The sequence below is a fragment of the Falco rusticolus genome, chromosome Z (assembly GCF_015220075.1).
Source record: "Falco rusticolus isolate bFalRus1 chromosome Z, bFalRus1.pri, whole genome shotgun sequence".
Taxonomy (NCBI): Eukaryota; Metazoa; Chordata; class Aves; order Falconiformes; family Falconidae; genus Falco; species Falco rusticolus.
In genome coordinates this window covers 28041273-28066206 of record NC_051210.1, presented here as the reverse complement: position 1 = coordinate 28066206, position 24934 = coordinate 28041273, and the positions used below count along the sequence as shown (strand labels likewise).

Here is a 24934-nt window from a genome sequence, read left to right as displayed (position 1 = left end):
GTGACTAACGCTGAGGATATATGAACACTTTGTAATTAACAGTCACAGACAGCACTGAAGATTGATGACCAATTAAGCAAACAGCTGTAAATATAAGCACTGAGAATATACATCACATTCACCAAGGTCTGTAAACCTCTTTCTGCTGAGCCTAAGCTATTGACTGCTTCCAGAAAAAATGATGAAATGCAGCTTGCCCTAGCAAAAAGTTTTGCAAAATAATGGTTTCCATTAGTTCCTCTTTTTTCTTTTTTTTTTCCCCCCATAAAAATTCACTATAAGTGTATTCTTTGAAACTAACAAGCTAGTGGCTATTCTATGTATTTTTGTTTAATCAGAAGCTCTAGCTCCTTCTCTTTTTCCCTTGCACTAAGCTAGCGAATAACAAGAGTCTTTATTTGCTCCCTTATTTCTAAGCACGATCTACAGCAGAAGTGTTCAGGAACTGTTCTAATGAGACAAAGCCTGGTACGTCTGGGAGAGGGGTTTAGGAAAAAAACCCAAAACTATGTAAGTGGGATACTACCAATCACAGATTATGAATGTATCATATGCAACAATATATAAGGTGTTTCTACTGCTGCAGACCTCGTTTTTCCCATGACATCAGCCCAGACAACATCCAAAATCCCAGCACAGCCATTTCAACAGGGTAGTTAGTCTAAACTTACTATCAGGCATCAATTACACCATTTAGATAATCAGTAAGTTTACAGGGCCACGTAATTTACATACTATTGATATATATTCATGATACTCAATTGCAAATATATATAGAGAAAATATTCACAGGAAAAATGCAGAGGTTCCCACACACAAGCTTGCAGTGTGACAGCAACAGATTTAACAGGAACATGCACCACAATGCTATCACTAAAGAGATCTGCTGTAAATGGAAAAAATTAGTTCACATCTGAAATACCACATAATATTTGGGTATCTGTAGAAATAACCGAGATGCTAAGACACAGACTAAAAAATCTCAGTGACTGCAATCCTGCTTCTTCCACAACCATGTGTTGCATATGTGAGTTACAGTGGGATATATTCAGAAAAAGTGTGAGGAAAAAAGAACCAGACAGCCAAAGGCTGGGCTTGCATGCCATGAGAAAAAACTGAAGAATGGAGTAAGCACTTTTATATCACATTTACACCAAAGTAACCAATACTGGGTCTGCTGTGACACCTTTATGGCCCAAACACATCCATAACATGCTTAGTCTTTTAGAGAGCAGAGCTTAACAAAGAAAATAATGATATCATATTCACAAAATAGACTCAAATGAGAAGTCAGTTATTCCACAGAGCTTCAGTTGAACATGTTTGGTCACTAATAAGTTTACAGCTCATGTATATGCATGTAAATGTCCAATACATAATATGCATAGGCCATATATCGGTATTTTCACGTTAATTTTATTTAAAAGCCATAAAAATTTGCTTGAGTAAAAGCGAGTACTGTTTCCACTTTATTTGACACTAAGAACTGAAAGAATATTCCTCATACAGTAACAATACAAGAATTGGCCATGAATCTGTATAATTGTTAATCCTTTAACAATCTACGCACTTAAGGTTTACAGGTTAGAATAAATATTTAGAAACCACTCCAAAGCCTAAGCTGCACAAAAGTGCCGTAAAGACATGCTTTGTTTCATTTATATCTTCTCCTTGTAGAGCAAAGCCAAAAATATCCACCACACAATATTACCAACATGCACTCTGATAAGCCAAAAATGAAAATTAGATTGTTGTTGGAAGACGTAATATTAAACCTCTCTGAAATATAAGGCATTATCTAAACTAGTAGCAATAACGCGCACTCTTTCCTCAATTGCCTGAAAGCTTTTATATTCAGGTTTCTATGCAGATTCCTGTAAGAATCAAAACTGCAATCTTGAATTCAATGATTCTTGTCATTTTAAGAAACACTTGGATATTAAAGTAAAATTCAAGGCTTAAGGACTTAGGAGGAAGAAAAAAAAAAAAAAAGTTGAGTTCAAGGCAGCAGACAACCTAACAGTTGGAGTATTCTCTACCTAGTCAACTTGCAGGAAGCACATCACCCTAGTAGTGCCTGTGTATACCAAGCACATCATTTCATCCCGAAGTTCAAACGAAGGTGTGCTGCACCACTGTCATAACTTTCACATATGCATACACCCAAAAAAGGCATATGTATAAAAAAACCCATGCACAAACCTCATATCTTCCCCTGCCAAATCTAATGATTAGCAAAATGTATGGATTCTCTCATGTTCTGTATACTTGTTTGGCTGAAGATAAAACTAAAATTGCTTCAAATTAACTGTAGGGATCTGGATTAGCAGGGAATCCTCTGACATATCCCACTTCACCCCAGGTCCTTATCCTCTGCATGGCACAATGAAGAATGTCTCATGACAGCTGCAAGCTGTGTAGAGGCTCAGGTACAAAATAATTATGTATTCTATTCACACACAAGCATCACAACTGTCTTTTAAAATGTGCCATGTAAAATATACCATTATTGACCTGATACCCCTTTTATAACACGTCTACAAGAATCCTGAATTTATGATTGATTTAACTTTAGTTTGAAGATGGGATTTTTGTATCATGACCTGCTAATAAACTTCATTACTTCTTGTTGCCCAATCGACAATCTGTACTGATAATTATTAAATTCATTCTTCCTAGCATCTTCCTTAACACCAGTGACTGAAATGCAAGTTATCCTCAACTGACACAGCACAATGAAGTGACAGAAAAGTTACGTTATTTTAGAAACAGTGGCAAAACACATTATCTACCTCTTTATTGTGACTCCTTGCCGCAACATTACCCATGAATTAAGAGTTTCACTGCTCTTTCCAATACTATTACTTTCACACCAAAACAATTTCTATCACTGAAAGTTTGTAAAAAACCAAACAAAACCAAAAAACTTTACAGCAGTGAAATACTGAGAATATCTTAATGTAAGAAAACCTGAGAAATGGATCTACATCTTTGCCTTTTCACATGAAAATACCTTTAAACATTACTGTCTGTAAACAGCATATTCTACAGGGCAATTACCAAAATGCTACAGAAGTGTTACTATTCTGGTATAGAAAACTTTGAAACAGTTAGTTCTGCAACACCATGAGGATAGAAAGGGTTAAAAAAGTTGCATTATCATTTCAAAAAATTCAGGCAAAATCACTGTTTTTATTGTTTTGGAGAAGCACTTTTGGGTCATGAGTTTGGAATGTAGAAAAAAAGCTGTAGCTTGAGCACTCAAAACCAGAGAACAGGAAAAAAGGCAATGTTTAGCCTAAGACTGTTCTGGTCATCATCACACTACTTAATCAAAATGCTCAGTCAATGAACAAATGGATTAGTTGAGCCTTCCTGAATTTGAAACTGTTCAGAAAACTACTAAATTAAAAGCTCTTATTATCAACAATAAGAGCAAGCAACTTTGAAATAATTTTATTCTTTTACCTCAGGGTAATTATATAAAGAGTCAGGCTAACCCTATATGCTTGACATTTGGATGCTGACAGGCAACTATTTAAGAAAACACTGGAATCTTTTGACTATTTCTATATGGGTTTACAGAAGTCACTCCTTATTGATGTTTCCTAAGCCTTGTAAACTTAGGTCTTTAAATCTCCCCTATCATCTACCTGAGAATTAGCTTTGGAAGCTGCACCGAAGTGGGACTTATAAATGGCTATGAAGCATTCCCAATACTGTGGCTCACCAGCGTAGGTATCACCAGGTGCTATGTACTGACTGAGCACGAGATTCAGCTTCATAAGAAGACATCTCTGTATCAGCTCACGCCCCATGACAGGCTGTGCCTGGAGTAGTGGTCATACAAGGAACCTTCCAGCAGCTGAAGACATCACGAAGTGAAGCCAAAAAGGGAAAACGTGGCCACAAGAAGCCAGGCCTTCTCCAAGATCGTCCTGAGGTGGAGGCTACTCATGTCTAACTTGACTGGAAACACAAAACAGATACACTGGCACTCCCCCTTTGTCAGGCGCCCAAATCACTGAGCAAGAACAGCTGAAGATGATGGCTTTCTCTTTCTTCTGCTTTCATTTAATGTTTGAATGTAGTGTAACAACTTGTAGGAAGAGACAGAGGGCAAAAATAGAGCTGCCACATCTGAGAGCTGAAAAATATCTAATGAGCTAGTCATAATGTATTCAAATGCTATTTTTAAGGGAAGAATGATGTTTAAAATAAGTCCGTTAAATTAGCAACTTCACTTTCAACAGATGTGCTTGCTCTGAGCATCCAGTTTTACTGGCACAATGGTTATGCTCCAAGCAAGGTGTACTGAATAAATAATTGAATAGAAAAGCTTATACAAATTACTACAAAAAAAAATTAGAACATAAGTACATTAATATCTTAATTTTTTTCATTCAAGCAAATGATTGTCTTTCCACATCAAAGATGAAGGAACAATACAGAAGAAAGAAGCTACTCCATCACTTCTTGTTTACATATTAATATTAGCAGATAAATTTAAATTGTTCTTCTGAAATAAGTAACCACACCTCCATGTGGAGGTCAGGAAGTCTGTCCTTTTTTTCTTCCTGAACAGATACACTGTCTTCTGCTCATATCACAATTGCCTGCCCACAAAACCAAGATGTCAGGGAGGAAGTCAAACAGTTTATCCTCCTTTTTGCATAGGATAAAAGAGGATAAAACAAATTTATGAAAGGACTGTGAGTTTTTTCCATGTCAACGTCACTAACCCCAAGAATTGCCAAGTCAAAAAATGAAAGTCAAAGGACACTGGAAAAATAAGAGTTGCATTTGCCCACCAAAATTTAATCACCAATGATGGCAAAAATATTCATCTTGACTCCTACATGCTGACAGAGTTAGCAGAAAAACACTCCAATGGGAGAAATAAGCATTGTAACATATAAACTAGACACTTCAAAGAAAGAAGCAATTAATATCCTCTCACGGCTGCTCCTTGCCAGGGAAGCCCTAAGCTAGTCAAACAGCTTCACTGAACAGGCCTGTTCTTCATATGGTCCCACTGAAACGAAAAGGACTTTTCCAGGAGTAGTGTCACCATGAGAAAACCCACAAGATTATTTACTGGTTTGGGGGTTTTTTTGGCTGGTTGTTTTTTAACCAAATAACTCCAAAACTCTGCTTGGCCTCTGCTTTTGAATAGCTCCCATCATGAATGCTGAATTCCATTAATTTGAAAAAAAAAACCCCAGAAAATGTTTCTTCTGATCTTTAGCATTGCTCAAACTCTGAGCCCAAAGCCAAACTGAATTCTTTTTGGTAGTTATTGGCTGCCGGGAAGTAATTCCAGGAACGTGAAAGTTGTTACTTGGAATGTTTAGTTTTGTTGTTTTACATTCACCCAAAATGCAGTTGTATTTTTCAGGAAGTCCTATGTAACTATGCATTTTAAAACGCAGCACTTAATACAAGAAGTTCATCTGTTCTGTAAGATGTTAACAGCCAACACAGCCCTGGCATGAGAATTTCAGCATGAGAAAGTGTAGAAAATGGGGGAATAAGACTTACTGCATTTAAATTTCACAGGCAGTGAATATCATATATCTGACCCAACAACTAGAGGAACAGCTGAAATCACTACCATGCAAAACCCAGCTTCTGCAACAGCACTTGGCCATTTATACATTTTAAATGCAGTCTGGTTGATTATCTCATATTTTCATTCTTATTTATTTTATGGAATCAGATTTTTGAAAGCTTCAGAGCCTTTCTGAGTATGGTATCAAAACGTAGCATGGTTTAGCTCACCACTACAAATACAGCAAAGGTACAAGGATCAATAGTCACTCAACAGGGTGTAAAAATGAGAGTTAAAAAGCAAAGGAATATGGGAAACAGGAAATAGTTTATAGTCAGCATAGGGTTATTTTTAATAGGAAAGAGTCTCCTTGCTTCCCGTTTCAACTAGATGGGTCACATTTTCTGTCAAAACAGGCATGACTTCACTAAACTTGTGCAACTAATCCATTTTACCCTAGAAGAAGGTATGTCCCTAGACTCCTGATTTCTGATGCCATGAGAACAAAGTAAGGCCTTATGTGATCAAGTCATTAAAACCAAGCCACTTTAAAATGTTCAGTAAATACAGTAAATCTGCTTATGCTGACAAGATATCACTGTGTTTGTAAAAAAAGACCCTTATTTATGCACTTGCAGAGATGCCTAAAGAAGAATTGTTTGCTGACAGAATTGTATGTTGGCTTGCAGGCGTGCTTATTATTTCACTGTAGTTTAGCTACCTTTTTTCAAACATTTTCCATAATAGAAGTACTCTAATTATCCAGTGTCTCTGTTGGATCAATGTTCTTTGAGAGGCATTATTATACAGAAGGCACTGAATATGCTGCAATGTCTCAAAGGAAGATGAAAGTTATTAGTAACTTTGGACGACTTTCAAAGACAACGACAGATAACTACCACTTCAATAATTTAAGTTTGGTAGTTATTTCTGTTCTTCTTTATCCTTAAAGCATATATTCTGTGTCTTTATCAGTTATTACTAACATCTTCATACCACCTTTATAGGAGCACTAAAATTCAGGATACTGAGTATATTATAGTAATGCAAATACTGCTCTATGTCTGCTGTGTCCTCTTCATTTTCACAGATCTTCACTATCAGTTTTATCATTAAATAAATGGTATTGTTGGTGTTAGATATAACACTAGAAATGCTGCTCTAAGACACAGTTCTTGAAAACACACGCTTTCTTTTCAGATCTCAAAAAGAACATATGCTACTATCAAAATCAACTGGATAATATATTCAACCAAAATAGAACGACATACTTGTCACAGCACATAGGCATAACGCACTCAGCATCAGGAGATTCTACAAAGATGTTCATCAGCTTATACACCTAGCTGCACACAGTACATAAACTGCTTTTCAGAACACGATCCGGTGGTGAGTAGAATGAATGCATTTTACTTTTAGAGAAATCAGCTGAAGGCAAAGAGAGTAAGAGTGTCACTGTACATTTTAGCACAAGAATTCTAACAGCAATAGACATGAGCAATTGCCAACTATGCTGGTACCATTAGATCACATGATTACGTATCATGTTGCATACAATTTTTTTTTTAAGAGGAAGAGAAGGAATGTAGGAAACTAATTGAAAAATGCTTTGCCTTTTTAACTCAAAATACGAATGAATTCATTGCTATTTCCTTTGAACAGATGTTATGTACCTATGCACCAACCCAGATATAAATAAATGATTACCGTAGTTTAACCTATGAGATAATCTGTGAACTTTGAAATGTTTTAACTTTGATTTCTAAATCCAAAAATTTCACTGTATTAAAACTCTCCATAGGCTGCAGGATCAAGTATTCTATTCCCAGAAGCTTATAAAAATTATTATACACAATATTGTCAGACTAACTAGTTGTTGCACTGATCACTTTAGTCATACACGGTATGAGAGATGTTTCTCCAGTCTAAATAACTGATTAGCGACATCAATTCCTTGATGTTCCTATTAAGCTTCGTCATTCTTCATTCATAAACAAACCTTATAATATTATCTTTACTTCATGTGACTTTAATTAGTTAAAATCTCCTATCTGAAACCATCATTTAGTTTCATGGCTAGTTAAAAAACAGGGAAGAGCATAAAGATGACTTCAAAGAAATTCAGCCTATGATTTAAGAAAGGTATGTAGCTTGCCTTCTGAAAGAAAATTTTCATCCAGAAAATCCAGTCTCTAAATTTTTCTGTAGTACTGTTAAATGAATCACATTTAAACTCTGAGAGATAAGAAAAGCATGTCAATGGATTTTTTTGGTTCTTTCTGCAATAAGGATGCTAATTTGGAAGACAAGAGGTACAAGGAAAATGAGAGTGGTGTGTTATTGTTTCCATTACCACTTCCTAGTATACCTTCCAAATAAAATACAACTTTTATGTCTGTATCTTGTTTCAGTTTACGTACTGAAAAACTGCAATTGTTCTTTTCCATATCCTTTTGATATTTTTTGTCACCATCTTTCTTCAAGGTGAGAAAAGAAAAAGCAAGTAACTCATAATTATGACTATTTCTGTAATGTTTTCTCTCACTGCCCTTCTGTTTTCTGCCCTTTCACTCTTCTCAAACCAAACCAATTGAAACTTCTGCTTCAAAAGCAAAAGGACCTCTCTCTTGCCCAGCCTTCTCTATACCCATATAATGACAGGCTGTCAAATGAAGCCCGCTATTCCTCTTTATTTCACATTGATATGTGAACAAAAAATATTCTATTGTGCCTGTTTGAAGACTGAATAAAAAGTGAAGCATATCAACATTTTTGCCTAAAACTTTTCAATGCAATCTGAAGGGATTTAGATGTGTGACTTCCAATTACCTTAATGGCAGCCATCTGGGCTCAACATCAACACATGACACTGAATTTTTACCCTACAAGGAATGCAGTAATTTACAATAGGCCATATTTCTTGGCCAAGAATCAAGAAAGAATTGTTTTGACAGAGAAAACATTGTGCATTTATTCTACCAGGGCCTCCATAAGAATATTTATTTTGTCTGGCATGAAAACAACAAACAGCAAGAATAAGTAGCACAAACCTCTCTCCTCTGGCCCTTGTTTTACTTTCACTGTAAAAATAGTTTTCATGTCAACAATAAGGGCATGTATTTAAATTTGGGGAATCACACAATGCAAGATACCGTTTCAGATTAATTTCAGATAATGCCCGAAATACATATCTCAGATTAAAATATTTCTCCCATCTTTCCTCCAAGAGACATAGCAGGCTGTATCTTCAACAGCAGATGAAAACTCACCTTATAACAAAGTCATGGCTATCAATCTCTCTTCCACATCCGCTGTCCAGAAGGATGCCAGAATTCCCAACAACTGCACAGGTTTTAAATCGGCGATTCTTCATCGGGGAAACTTCAGGGAGAAGGCTGTGCAAATCCTGAGAAATGTTTAGGGTGCGACGTCTGTCCAGTACATAATGGATTACGTCTCCTGGCTTGAAGCTGCTTTTGACCACTGAGACATCTCGTTCAGCATCCAAGAATCGAAGAATGTTCTTTCTGGGTTGACGGAAAAATGCAGAGATAAAACCCAACTCACTGCTCATGTGGAGTTTATCTAATAGTAACACAGACTGAGCACAGTACGACATAAAGTAGAGGGTAGATAGCGTTAAACAGGCTAAGGTTGTTTCCCATGCTCTACGATGGAGTTAAAGCAAAGCTGTTAGGATTGAGTTCAAATCTTGGTTACAATAGAATATGTAAATACTACAGCGATAGAGCTTAATGACTTCCTATAGACAAAGGCACTGAGAGACCAAGGGAAGATAACTTTGGAAATCAGAAGGCATCCTATTTTGAGTATTTTTACAAAATTTTGGAGTAAACACATATTTGAAAAAGGACCAGAGCAGTTTGTTTCTATAGAAACATAGTTAAATATATGAGATATTTATGATTTAGGAAATAAATGCTTCACTACAATCTCATCTCTCACAGATCAGCTTTTTTCAGAAAGGGCGTGTTTTCTTATAGATTCTTATTTCACCATAAGAATAACATAAGAAGTTTAACTTGCTCCTAGTTGACTGAAGTTCAGCCAAAGTTATCCTAATTAACTTGAAATAAGAACACCCACACAGTCTTTTGTACCAATTTAAATAAAATCAGCTTTAAAACATACAGCAAATTAAATTACTGCAGCTGAGGGGCTAATGAAGCTATTAGCTGAATTCATAGAAACACTTATGAACTCCATCGTTGCTTTAAATCACGTTAGTGCAATATTCGATCTTGCTTCTTTGCAATTAATTGTTTAAACTATTACCCAGGTTCAGACACATACGACTAAGATATGAGGGTTTAACAAGCTACCACAGGTCAAGTGAACTATGGTAATTAAACAGTTGTGTACTCTCAGTGCACAGCAAGTAACAGGTGAAGAATGACTGTTTAAACGTCAGCTGAAGATATTAAGTCATGGTAATTGAACCTCCTTAGAGGGGTGGGGGCATGCATCTAAAAACTGACACTTTCAGCACATAAGTTCAAAAAAAATGCTTCTAATGACTGCCACTATGTAATGCCCAATACCTGCACTGGGCAGTGCTGAGCAGTTTTCTGTACACACTCATCCTTGGCATAAAAAGCTGGAAAGGACTCCAGGCCAGAGCTGCAGGAACCACTAGTAGCTCAGGACTGCAGCTGAGCAAAGCCTTACCAGCTTGTGTCCATCCCTACTCTGCAAAGCACATACCTTCATGAAAAGGCATAAATATCACCTCTGAACCTAAGCCTATACTTAAGTACAATACACTTACGGAACAGATGGCAAGTGCCGAGCTGGGGCAGGGTGTTCACTACATTATAATTTGAATACAAACTTTTGCCTCTGCAACTCTAGCAAGACAAGAAGAAAAACAGTAACTTAATACTTTCCACTGCTGTCAGCAGGTAAGGTGGAATTTAAAACAGAACAGACATTTCATTGAGTAAGAGAATGCTATTTTTACATAATAAGTTTCTAGAGCAGAACTTCCTTAGAGTAGATCAAAACAGGAAAAGGTAACTAGAGATGCCACTCAAGCAGCTGTAACATGCACTCAGAGACATAAAGGGGAAATAATCGCTCCTAAGTGAGAAGGGATGAACTACAGGAAAACCATGCTCACCACCCAGCTCTTGTGTCACTGCCTCAGCAGGGAAGAGTATGTCCAAACCTTGCAACCAGTGACACAAAATAGCCTGGAACTGACCTTAAAAGCCATAGGGGAAGTGAAAAATGATAGAAATATTCAAGTGTTTCCTGTCATTTCTTAAACTAGGATAAACAAAAAAAAAAGAAATGAAAGTATGTTTTGGACTGTTACAGCTGTCACGTGTGAATGGAGCAGCATCAGAGCAAAGAGCTTGTGCTGAGGCATATGAGGGACTCAGAATAAAAGAGCAAGAAAGTGTTAAAATCCTGAGTGTCTAAAGCTTTTGGTAAGGCCAGGCAAGGTATTTCTGTAAAAGAAAGAAGACTCTACTTCAGCCTGCAAGCTGAATGGGCATAGAATCTCCATCAGTTTGATAAGTTCTTTTTGTAGGTACTCTGCAACAGATAGTAAATCACTACAAAAGGAGAAAGAGGAAGAAAGGAGGACTTTCCAAAGGAGTATTAAAAATTACTAAAATTCTTCATTACCTAAGAACAGAGCTACCAGAGCTGTGGCTATAAAGGACAAGATGAATGCATCAAGTTACCAGTAGCATCAGACAAGCTATCTAAAGACTCATTTCACATGCGCTCGTAACGTGAGAATGATTGACCACAAAGTCGTCTCAAGAAGCAAAAGTAATTATGTGAAACATACAGAAACCTAGGTCTCTGACTAAAAAGTCATATGTGATCACCAGAAGATTCGCTTTAGTAGTTTAAAGTACCCATCCCTGATAACTAGAATGAATGGGCCCAATACTGTTTCTGTTAGCAAATAGCAATATCTGTGTGTGAATAGAACATCTTGTGTATTATTTTAAAACATAAAAGGAAGACAGTGAAGGTATACAAACAGTGCCAATAAAGTATAAGTGCCTTGGCTTCCATTATTAATTTGGTACTTACAGTCAAATTTCATTTATCACACTATGTGCTTACATACCCTCACAGAAGTCCTCCAAAGGGTTAAGTGGACCTGAATGAGATTCAGATAATCAACCACTTATTTAACAGAGCTGAAAAATCCAAATATCTAAGGAATTTAATTTTCAATAAAATTTTGAGATGGACAAAAGTCACTGAATCATAGTATCTTCTCACATTATTTAAAAATGTTTTCTTATCTGCAGTTGTCAGTAGCATATCCAATTAAATGTATGCACAGGTATTACAGTACACATAAGAATCCTTGTATAAGACGTGTAATAATGCTAACATTAAAGTATTTTAATCAATTCATCTGACTCTCCAGAGATCTTTTAATACTGAAAGAAATACGATAAAGAATGCAGAGTTCATGCTACAGTTTTAAGTTCCTCTGTGCTACTGACTCATCTGTACCATGGGGATAGTGGTACTTCCCACTTTCACATAAGTGCTGAGAGAAAAAAAAAATATATTAGGGGATATGACAAAAACTGAAAGAACATACATGAGTGTCTCAGTCTTGATGCTGGTTAATAATAAGAACTTGTTTAAACCTCTGTTCTGTGCCACAAAGAGCACTGAAAATAGCACAAGGTTATTCTGATTAAACAGACATGACAAAATAATTTAAAGAAAGTGCCAAACCACACTCAGCTACATATAAAATTCAAAAGTAAGGTCAGTTAGAGAAAGGAAAAAAACAGAATAATTTTTTGTAAACCTTAAAGCAAAGGTGTTCTGCAACCTTAAGCTAAAATGTGTAAAGAAACTTTTATTTGAGGGGATCTTCAGGTTTTGTTTTGATGAATAAAACCGGGATGTGGCCTGAGCCCTTTGTGGGCAGGTGGGGCAGATGTGTCTCACTTATCCGAAGCCAAGCAGCTGCTTGCAACATGTTTACATGACTTGCAGAAATATGGTGTCCAAATTGTGGCTGACCTAGGTTTTTTCTTTGATAAATATTATGAACATCTGGTTGTGGTTAAGTACCAACTACAACTCCTGGTTACCTGATAAGTACATGTTACAGACATCACTGTTTCTGAACAGCTTTCCAGGTGACAGAAATATGTATTGCTCTGGGGCAACACGGTGACATTTTTCTACATATGTACATTTTCTGGTTTTATTTTGTACCATAGTCTCTGTACTACACAACTATTCTCTAATGGCAAACTCTCCTTCATCTGCCCCAAAACTGTGTGGATTAAGGGAAGAAATAAATTGCTTGAACATTTGACTTTTAAGAACACAAGTAGACATATTTTTAGACATCGTCAGGATCACTGAAATATGGCCTCCAACAATTTCACCTGGGAAAATCACTCCTTTTGAGCAAGGCAGTGGCAGAAATCCTCACTGCTGGAGCACCTGGACTTGTCCGGACCCCCTGCGAGGGGAAGTCCTTGAAGGGCATTCTCAGTACCCAGGAAGCTGGGCTAGCTCACCAGCCACCACATTATGGAAACAGAGACAAAGCGATTACCTCATCCACAGTCTGCCCCCACTGAAGGTGTGCCTTCACCTACACCACCTTCAGCCCACGTTTAGCTAATATATTGCTTATAGCCTCCCTTGGTGGGGGCTCAGCAAACACCCCACGCCATCCACACTGGTGCTTCCCTAGCCTCAGCGGCAGCACAGCATTGCTCACGCCAGCTCAGATCTTCCCCACAGCAAGTGAAGCCTGTTCTTGTTCCTTGTACCCTGCCTGTACAAGGCAGAATATTCCTTAGTCTTGCCAACAGCCTTTGTTCACCTGCGGCTAAGAAGTCATCCACCTTTGTTATAAACTTCTGGTTTTTAATTGGACAGGTCATGTGTTGCAGATCTCTGGCCTCTCTCGCTCCTCTCCTGCAGGCCTTCTCTATTCACACAGGTCTTTACACCACTCGATTTTCCAACCCTAGCAAGGCCTGGCACTGCTTCGCACAGCCCAGCTGGAAGGCAGAAGGCAGCTCTCAGCCTTTGAAATCACCAAGGGCTACAACCCAGGCAAAGCATTTTGCCAGCTAAACTACAATTAAAAAGCAAAACGGAACAGGAGCAGTGTGGTAACACAAGGTCACAGCCTGCCCTTGCGGAGGGCTACAGCCCCTGCTGCTGCTGGCCGCCTGGGGCTGCCCCGGGGAACCACGAGTGTTTGCACCTGTGCTGGGTTTGGCTGAAAGGGAGTTTTAAGAACGCATCTTCAAGGAAAGCAGCTTTTAGAATCTTAGAACAGTCTGGGTTGGAAGGGGATTTTAGAGGTCATCTAGTCCAGCCCTGACTCAGATTTGTTAAAAACACACTTAACTGCAACTAACCACAGAAAGGTTCCTGGCATTCCCCAGCCCACGGAGGACCACAAAAACAGAAGTGCCACATTATGGAGGTTGTTCTCTGGCTCTCTCCCCATTCCACCCCTCCTCGTGCTCCTCACTCCACTCCCCCTTGACCAGAAAGGTCACCTCAGCAGCTGGAGCAGTATCAGTAGGTGAAGCAGTACTAATCAGGCACAAACCTTCAGTGGGGATGCAAAAGGGAAAGAAGCCTTTTAAATAGTCTGTGACTCAACTACTGTTTAAGTATGAAGGCTGGCCAGATGTCAGCTTTCACGAAGTTAAGCAAGTTGGAGTCCAAAGAAAGGAGTCAAAGAAGTTAATCATCCCAACTGAAGCTGACTTTTCAGTTGAGGCAAGGGTCTCAGGAGGCAAAAACCCTCAAGGTTTATTATGACTAAACCAGACTAAAAAGCAGCAGTTTGCATGTCTTAGAGACACATAACTTCTGAAGGAAACCAGGTAACTGACCCCAAAATGTTGCTCCAAATGCTTCAGAGCAATTCTACTGCTACATTGTCAGTTTGGTATTTACTGATTGCATTTCATGGTCTTGGAGCTATTTCATGTTAACTTGAAAGACAGAAGAATGATAACAATCTGAACCTTTCTAGAAAGGAAGTTGAATTTTTTTTCATTATTAGGCTGTTAATATCTTACAAGTTCTCATACTTTTCTGACAGGAAATTCCCACTCATCAAGTTCTCTGTCACACTGCAAACAGATAAATACATCCTCAAGACCTTTTTTTTCTTCCCATTTTGCCTTCTTGCAATACAAAATCTTCATCTGCTCCTTCCAATGTAAACCTCCACATTTAATTAAAAATAAGTGGAAGAAGTCACACACTGAGACATCAGACTGTAGTTCATTTCACACAGGTCACAGATGCGCTGGCACCAGTCCTATGCAAAAGGCTTCCTGAGACAGATTTGTGCCACCTCAGCCACATCTCTTATTTCTGCAAGTATGAAAAACTGAAATTTCTTAATATTCACAACTGGAAAACCTTCACATTGCTACAGAGAGTAGAAAGGACTTAAGACATAAAACCTTGCAAACAGTGGATTCTCTCTCTTCATGACTGAAATAATTCACACAGAAAGGGAGCCAAGCAAACAGTCTTCTTCCCTTAGGCACAGAAATTACCAATTATCCTTAAAAAAAGTTGTCAGCAATCAGAAGGTGGTATCAGACAGGAAAAAAATCATTCTTCCACTAGACCAGTCATGACTGGCAAGGCAGAAAATTTGCTACAGTCTCAAATAATTAACAATATCCATCATTTCCACCTCAGTCACAGAAAAACTAGCTCTTTCTTCTAATGCCTGCTTAACATCTCCAAAGGGCTGCTGACCTACCAAGGAGCTTCTACACTCCCAAGACTGCCTCTTCTGGCTGCAAAGTCCTACAGAGCATCTTGTGACACCGCAAACCCAGTGGAAGCTTTTCATCCTCCCATGGGGTCATGATAAAGGAGCTTTTTCTCTCACTGACTCCTATCTGAGCCTTGCCTTGTGGAGAATTCATAGGACCTTCAAGGCTGATGGACTGATCACTAACCTGAGCAAAAATTAGACAGCCAGAGACAATGCCCATGGTCAACAAGGCACATAGCAAAGCATAATATTCTAGCTGCAAGGCAAACAGGTCCAGGCATACCACTGATCAACAGTCCTCACACAAAGGAAAACTGACTATGAAATATTTTCTGTGTTTTAAAATTGCTAACGTGGGTGTCAAGCCAACGTTAAGACACAAAAGTAGCTGCCATTTATGGGTGGTTAAGTTTTATGAAACATCTTTATACTGTACAGTAATGGTTTCACAAATTATTTTTCCACTGCTAAGAACTGATAACTTTTTATACATTATTCAGCTGTCTTTTTGTTTCCCTCTAACCATTACCTGCTATGGTCCACCTCACACCGCAAGACCCCCCCTTGCTCTTGTTAACAGTTGCAATAATTAGAGTATGAATCATCTTCATGGTCTACACAGTGCATGTAACGTACTTCGGAGAGCTGAGCAGTTAGTTTAACCACGAAAACATTCTAGGACATTGCTAGACATATTTGAAGTTAGTCCTGATAGGTCTGTAAATGTAAAAATATTTACGGCTAAGATGCTTCTTACTGCTGTGACAGGGAAGAAAGGTGTATATAGCAAACTGCCTGTAAAAATGAAAGAAGAATGCACATTGTTTAATCAGCATCAGACTGGAACACTTATTACAAGGGGCTGCATGTGGCTTACACAGGGAAAAGCATGCCGAACTCCCTCCCTCACTGCAGAGTATCGTAACTGAATATGCAAGGTATGTTAGCAAAGAGGATTTCTGAAAAGAGTAAGACTGGCGTAGTGCCGATTCCTTTCATGTACTTTATGTCATGTTTTAGCCCTCAGTCACATTAATCTAAATCAATAGTTTAGTGAAAACACCTGCTCTCTGCTCTAGTGTCCATGATAGTATCTATTTTATCTTAAAACAAGACTAATAATGTGGGCATCTAAATGACCTCAACTTCATGCTCTCTACTGTACAGAAAATACACTGATAAAGTGGAACCCTTACTGCTCAAACCAGTGTGTAAGGTACATTATTTTCTTCACTGTACTAGTGAGATCAAAAAAAATGCTTCACTGTACAATTTTTTTTAAAACACCATATCATGATGCTTCTTAAGTGTCCATTAGTAATTTACAAAATGAAAGAACTTCCCCCCCCAGTCAACAGTAAGGAAAAACCTGATTTTGAAACTCATTATCTTAGTACACTGAGATGATACACATGTAGTAACAGGCTTAAAAATAAAAACTAAAAGCATCCTCTACTCTTCTACCTCTTTGTCTGAATGATGTATTTTGCTTTTGAAATGGGTGAAAGATGAGCATAACCCAAGCTTTATTTTCCTCTCAGTTTTAATCAGAAACTCATTTTAGTAATTGTATTTGTTTACTGTTTGGCTTGAACATCAAGGTGTATTGAATTTAAGTGGTTCTGAAATACAACAGTTTTTCAACAAAATGACTGAAAAGAGTTACCTGCCTCTACTTGTAGTCACTCAGTGGCTTCCAAAACAGTTTACTTCACAAGCAGAACAGCATACTATTTTCTCTAATTGTCAGAACTATAAGCTATGATTTGAAATTTCAACAGTACTCTTCTGAAGTTATTCAGTACTTCTCCAACTTAAAAGTAGTCAGTTATATGCATACACATTTTAAATACTGTTACTGAGAAAGAAAAATCTGCTTATCTTTCCTAGAGTAACTTGGAGCAGAACTTAGCCTTTACGGAAGAACCATACTGGTCAAACAGACTGCATGTGAATAGCTGGTCCTGGAAGAAACTCCATTCCAGAAGTGCACCTCAGCTGCATTTTAGGGTGATCACCAGGTCTTCGCCAGCAGGAAACCCAGGCACCTGGGGAGCAGCCAAGTGCCCAAGGGTCCCTTAGTCCAGGCAGTCAGGAAGTGGGGACTCCACAGAGCGTTTGCCAGGCAGCTGAGATACAGATAGAGGCTTCAGAGTATTAATTTGCTGCCTGCCCAAACCCTGCCACGCTTTCCATCCCTGACACTGTTGCTTGGCTTTTGCAGCAGGGCTGTGCTACAGCCATCATAGCACAAGACTTCCAGAAGACCAATCCTTTACTACAGCTCTGTACCATTTCTGAGCTACTCGTACCTTCTGCATATTTTAGAATTGGGGATATAACCCAGCAGTCATTTAAAAAAAACAACCCTAAGGTTCCTCATTCAGAGAGGACATGCTTTCATACATGGAAACATTGCCTGTTCCAGGGTTTTGTAAGCTGTCCTTTAATAAAAGGAAAAAAGTAGAAAGGGAAATGACATAGAAACCACATTTGATTTAAATCAAATCCTTATTCAAAATCTTAAAATTCAGAAAATAGTCTGCTCTGCTATGCAATCGCTCCTAAAACCAGTTATTTTCTATCATTTTTCACAGAATGTGACACTCCTAAGCCCTCCACACTGCCAGCCCACAGTCCACACACATCTCCCACTGGCCACCCTCCTGATCAAGACAGGGAAGATACGATGACATTACAACACACTAAGAAGATTCTACTTCCTCCTCTCTCAGGCCCCAAGGCGAGTAGACCCACAGTAACTACTAAAACACATTAGAACTATCACTCATTTTAACTCTACTGCTGTGTTTTCCCCCTCAACATGAGCCTAAGGTTCTTTTTGGCCCCTCTGACTTCAGGAAAGAAAACTGCGTAAGATAAGGGTATTGTCAGTGTCTGACCTTGCGACTTGGACCAGCCACAGAGAGGGTTGGATATGCAGCACCTGACATCCTAGCTCTCGACTCCTACATCTAAGCTGTCTGCCTGAGCTCCCTTTGTAGTTAAAGGAGAAAAATTGGTATGTTCAGGGTACTTCCACCTGTTCTATTTCAGACCTTTAGGACAAGAGAAAATCATGTTCTAAAACTGCCAGTTTCTTACCACTGACTGCAAGAGAGTTCTAGGCAACCAGCTCAAATGTAGACTTGCATACTGTAGACACTGACTGCTTGGGTCTGACTGACACAGCCAGATGAAAGTATTTTATTTATTCTGATGAAGGATGATTTGACTTTGGAGTCTAATGTAATTTAGTTGCATTTAACACTGAACCCTAAATACGTACAGTTATAAAACACCCACCTGCAACTGTAAATCAAATTAATCTTTTCCAGACCAGAGGAATTATAGGCAACACAAAATGAAAATAATTGTAGGTAATATGAAATTAAATGCTTTTTATTTAAGACACTTACCTTATTTCCAGTACCAAAGAAGTATTGATTTTCCAACCTTCTACAGCATGCTGGAAGATTGAGGAGCCACCCTTTCGAATTATCTTATCAGAGCTATTGATCATTGATCTACTCAAACTCAGTTCACCATCTCTGCAATGCAATATAGAAAACACACAATTATATCAAGGCTACGTAAGTAATTTAAATCACAAGTACCAGTGATATATCCTTTTATTGTAAAGAAAAAGAAGCAAACGTCTCTGCTTGCCAAAGCAAATAAACTGTACCCGTGAGGAATCTATGGCACACCTATATGTGATACTTGAATACACCATTTAAAAGCTTAAATATGTTTATATTTCTAATGAAACAACCATACAAAAAATTATAATAAACTGCAAATTCTGAACCTGGTTCAAAGTCCAGTATGTTTGTAAGGCAGTTTCTGCATTTCTATGTTCCAAATTTCCAGTACTAAACTAAGAATTAAGGGTTAACTTTCTAGCCCTCACCCAGCAATTGCTCATGTTCTACCATAATGGCCCAACAGACTCCCTTTGCCTCCTATTGATACCACAGGACTTTCATGAAAGGAATTCTATATTTTAACAGCACGCAGAACACGAAATTTGCTCAGGACTTCCTGAAACTTGTGTATGCACATATCAGAACAACCCGAGTTGTCTTATCCTTCTTGTCAATCTTACCATAGTCATAAGTTTTGGTAAGGTAGCATTAAAAAACAGAAAAATATAGTATGCTGTGAATGATGACCAATGAACATCTCATGAGGTATCATAATGTTACCAGTCACAATGATATTACCCAACAGGGTCACACAAATGTGACAGAGAAGCTATAACACTGCAAGCACAACTTAAGGTGATAGGTCTAAAATCTAGTTTCATCTCTGTATGTTCTTATTATCTTCCATAATGTTCCATTTAGGTGCCAAAGAAACGTTCAGCTGCGTTCAAACATAGCTGTTAATCATAACTATTTCAACATTGTTGATATAGTAACATTCTACCATGCTGCATGTCTTGTATCCAGGAGTACATACAAATAGAAATCTCTTTATCTGTTAAATAAGCATGCTCTGAAGTACTGCCAATAGCAACAGCTTTACTTAGCTTGCAAACAGAACTTTTGACCACTAGTCATTCGACCAACAAAATGGAAAAGATGTGAGACTGTAAGCGTTCTAGGGACTCGCTTGTTTTCCTGTGGCTGCAAGCTCTTAAAACAATTGTATCCCAGCCCTTAGCAAGAGCTCCAGCAACCTTAGTGCTGTGTACATGTGTGTGTATATATATATGTATGGTAAGTATTATTATTTGGTAAATCATATAGCAGACTAAACTCAAACTAACCTGCAATGGGACACCGATTACACTAAATTAACAAAACTGGCAACTGTAGTCACTTGCAAAAAGCTCTATGATTGCAAAAGCCCCTGTAACTAATACACCAGTATTATACACTTCATCAAAAACAATCCACCGTTACTAACAACGCTCTCCCTCCCTCATCCCTTCTCACCCAACACACTGCAGCACCGACTCCACACTGACTAATAGCTAAGGCTGCCACCTACCGAAAAACTTACAACCTCAAGCAATCGAGCACCGCCTGTATGCAAATTATCCAAATCACACTAAGGTGAGGGCACGGGAGGATGCTTGCTGCATTAAGTCCCTAAATCCAATAACCAGAATATAGTTAATATTTTTTGCTATCTTAAAATGTTTTATTCTTACAAATTTTCCATGATGGTTGTAGATTTATGTATTACACATTTTCCTGCAAACCTTTTCTAGATGCATAGAGTGTATGCATCTAAAGGAAAATTACCAAAATACATCCAGGTAAAGTACTCAGCCTAAAAGTACTTCAGAGATGTCTCCAGTTTATGCTAGGTTAAACATTATCCAGTAGACAATTTAACAGTGACACAGCTGACAAAACCTGGCAACAAAATATGTTGCCAACACCTAAAGCACTGCAGCATTTGAATTGTCCTTGTCTTCCATGGTCACAATTTACATCTGCAGCGAGGTACAGAGATGGAACACTACATGTTAAATCATGTCCTCATGAGCAAAAAGACAGTCCTTGGCACTTTGTGTTAAAGTTCTGTTATGAACACAGACGTGCTCACTTACATGCTCCTCTTCCCTTTATTGGTATTGTTTTATTTAATTTTCACTTAAAGTAACATCAAATAAACTAAGACATAAAAAGCTAAATTTACTCCAGAAAATTCTTCATTGTGCAACCAACTGTGAAATAGATATGGGCTACTTTGTATCTTCTAGAATCACTGAAAATCCTATCCAAGGTAAATGAAACAACTGCCACAGTGTGACAGCAACTTGTAGCTGACAATGTCAAGCCTCACTCTGAATTACCTTCCTCTGTTTGGTCACCAAGGCGGTGCTAGTAAGACCATCTCTTCTCCTGAAGACAATTCATTAAGTATAAATAACTGTCTTCACGCATATTCCATATCAGTAGAAAGTAACACTGTTTAAGAAACACTGCATTTCACATGTGTGTTTCATTACTTGCTTAACCTTTAAAAGGACATTACTCTCTAGCTAAAGAAGGTCATGCTTTTGCAATTACTGTCCTAGCAAACTTTGTTATAAGAACACAGCCTATGTAAGGTTTATCACATACTTTAGAACTGCACACACTCCATTTTGGAACGCCTGGTATTTACCTGCGGTGTCACTAACAGCCATAAAATGGGCCACTTTGCAAGTTCACAGTTCTATATTACTGGTACTGCTGGAAGTAAACCACGGAAAACTGACTTTGCTTGCTCACATGGCCAGTCAAAAATAACCAAATGGCATGAGCCCAGGAGAAAGGCAAGCATAACATGAATAGTGACAGCAGATACTAGTAGTACACATTGTTTTTTTTCATTACTGCTTCACACAGTAATGGACGAGATGACAGGCAGGAAAAAGAAAATATTCCAATATCCTCAGCCAAAGTGAGTAGCACCATATTGCACAAGAGGTCTCACTGATACCAAAGAAGTAGAGATATCACTAAATGACCTGGCAGAAATACATCACAGCTGTATTTTACAGTGTTATTAAGGACATAAGTATTTATTACTAAATACACTTATTTTCCTTCATGTAGTATTAAATCATCAGTTTATTTTAACACCTCTGAAACAGTGTCAAACAATGTATCGTAAGCTGGAGGGGGCTTTCTTTTTGCAAATATATATGGACTCTACCTAGTGACTAACTTCCGAATCATTTTAGAAACTACCTCTAGTCTGACAGGAAGGAGTACATAAGAAACATGGGTATCCTTAATGCTGACTCTCCCTCACACATCTGTTTTCACATTTATTTTTGCACACCTCCAACCCAAAAATTGCAAACTTCTGTACATCTCATACAGCATCTTCGCAGAAACTGGGCTTACACCAGGGTTGAACAAGAGGGAGAGTTACCAGCAAGTTGGGAAAATCTTTAATACCAAGGGAAACAAACACCACATCATTAAACATGCAGACAGGCAGGAGAGAGGCCACCGCTGCCCAGCGGCACCCAGCTGCCAGGGGAAGAGGGGATGCCCCTTCTGCCTTGAACTCTGGGGACTGCGGTCTAAGTAGGTTGTAACTGCCCCAGCTTCCTCCAGGCACTTACGGCCTCCTTATGCCTCCTCCTCAAATTAAGGCAAGGGCTTACACCACAGGACGAGAAACTGCTGTGAACGCCTCTGCCCCCAGTCAATCTGCACAAGCACAGAAAGTTTGAGCCCTCTCCCAGACTCTGCTGATTTCACTACGCCACCACGGAATTTATGCATCCCTCCTGTGAAAACAAAACATTACACTCCTCCAAGGAGAAATAGGCTTGGCTGAAAACCCAACACCTTCACGGGATAGTTGCAAGTTGGGAGAAAAATAAGGCATACAGGCATGCACGTATACAAACACAATGTGCAAGAAAGAGAAAGCTAAGGTGCAAACAGAAGAAGGGCAAGGGGCTTTCTGCCTTTTATTTCCAACCGAAGACCGGCAGGAGCGGGAAAATACGTAACGGGAGGTCGCAGCCGAGGGACAAGAGTTCCCAGCGGAGGAGCCTTGGAGCGAAGGGGGATGCCCTGCACACTCTCGGATCCCCGAGGCGCACCGAAGTTAAGGGCAGCTCTCGGGCAAACTTCGAGGACGGAGGCAGGGCTCTCTGGAGCTGCCAGCGGCAGCGCACCCCGGGCGGGCCGGCCTCCCCCGGGCTCCTAAAGAAGGAAACCGGCTGCAGCACGCACCATCCCGCCGCCCGCGGGCGGCCCAACCTCCCCCGCCCGCCCCGCTGCCGGCGCTGGGGGGTAGCAGCACCGGCCGCGACCCAGTCCCCGGGCACCCCCCCGCCCGCCCCCGTCCCCCTCGCCCCACGCCCGCAGCCGCGGAGCTTCGCCAGCCGAAACCCGCGCGTAACCCGTCCCGCAGCGGTACCCCTCCCCCCGCCGAGCACCGAGAGCGCCAAGCCGCGATAGCACCGCAGGGGAGCGGGGTCACGGCCTGGGGGGCTCGAAGACCCGGGTGGGGCTGCGGAGAAGACCTCGAGCAGCGACACCGCCCCGCCGCTCCCCGCCCCCCCCCACCCCGAGAAGCCCTCCCGGCGCGCCTCCCCGCAATTACCCGGCGAGAGGTGCCTCCTGGCGCTCCTCCGTCCGCGCTATTTCTTTCGTCTTGTAAAAGATGAGGAGGAGACTGATCGTGCACACAGTCCACCTCTTCCTGACGGAACGCATGTCTTCTGCGAAACGCGGTCCCCCTCCCCCTTTTCCTTTGTTTGTCAGGGGTGTGCAGAAAACAACTCCACACGCGGCACAAATTGCCAAAAACACTGTAAATTTCTTCTTTCGAAATAATTAAAAAAAAAAAAAAAAAGTCAGGCGGGTGCAGACGCCGGGGGTTGTTTGTCGTTGAGTTTGTCCGTCTTTCACCCTGTCCGCCCCTGCCCGCTCGGTTCGCAGGCGGCGGCCCTGCCCCTCGGCCGGGGGAGCAAGTCCGTGGCGCCGCCGCTGCGCGCCCGCCGAGCCCAGCCGCGCCGCGCCGCGCTCCTGCCGCCGCTGCTCCGCTCCGGCCCCGGCCCCGCTGCAGCCCCGTTGCGATCGTGGCGGTGCCGACGGCCCAGGGGCGACGCTGGCACCTCCCTCCTCGCGGCGGGGCGGTGGCGGGCGGCGCGCGGCCAATGGGCGCCGCGCGGGGGCGGCACCTGGCGCCGGGCCGCGACCGCCGGCAGCGCGCAGAGCCGGCGGCGTGGGGGCGCGCAGCGCGCGAGCGGCACTCGCCGGGCCCAGGCTGGGGGCGCCCCCTCTGCCCCTCTGTGTTCGGGGGGGGCGCCTTCTCCCCCGGGGGCGCGCTGTACCCCGGCGCCTGCCGGGTGTCACAAAGTCTGGGGGAAAGCCCGCGAGCGCGCTGCCACTGAAGGGAAACGGCGCGCTCCCTTCCTGGGAAGAGAAGGATTTGGTTAATTTGGTTGATTTGGTTAATTCGGGGTCTTTTTTATTATCCCCCCCGCCCCGTCGGTGGGCGGTTGGAACTTGGAAGGGGCACGGCAGGTTTCCCCCAGCCTCAGAGCACCGTCGGGAGACCTGCTGCGGGAGAATGCTGGCGGGGGGAAGGAGGGGGGCAGGGCCGCTGCCCCCACGGCTGGGGGGGTGGCCCCACCCCCCCGTGGCCCCCCGCCGCGCCACGCCGCCTCTTCCGTCAGTCGACACGGTCACAGCATGGTCGGTACTTGCCTGCTTCTGCTGCGACCATTTCTCCGAAATGCACAAAGAGAACTCCGAAGCCCAAAGCAAAACAGAAACTTTACAACGTGTAACGCACAGTGCCGTACCCGCTTCGCGCAGTGTTGCTTTGTCCCCTCCGGAGTGACCAGGAGGTCCCGGGCGACCCTGACCCCGCGTGACCGCGACCCGCCCGCAGCCCGTCGGTTCGCAGGTGCGGAGCAGCTCGGGCTCCCGGCAGCGCTCTGCTCCCACGGGGACTAGGGTGTGTGTGACAAATGCAGTGTGGGTGACAGAACCTTCCCTGCGTCTGTTTGCTCTGGTAGGCAGGCTCCACAGCCGCGTGGTACAGAGCTTTCACGGCAAGGTGCAGGCAAATTTGCAGATAAGCTTCATACTTACCGTACTTCTCTCCTG

General features: G+C 41.1%; 1 protein-coding gene across 1 annotated transcript in view; it reads right to left on the bottom strand.

Annotated features, from left to right (window-relative positions):
• ST8SIA4 (ST8 alpha-N-acetyl-neuraminide alpha-2,8-sialyltransferase 4) overlaps window positions 1-23876 on the bottom strand; it is a 58562-nt gene extending 34686 nt beyond the window's left edge. Inside the window, exons 1-3 of the mRNA XM_037373548.1 lie at window positions 23421-23876; window positions 18767-18898; window positions 8821-9078 (exon numbers count right to left, since the gene is read on the bottom strand). Of these exons, the coding sequence (XP_037229445.1) occupies window positions 8821-9078; window positions 18767-18898; window positions 23421-23533 (503 nt within the window). The 5' untranslated portion in view covers window positions 23534-23876. The remainder of the gene's footprint in view (window positions 1-8820; window positions 9079-18766; window positions 18899-23420) is intronic.
• Window positions 23877-24934: the final 1058 nt, after the last annotated feature.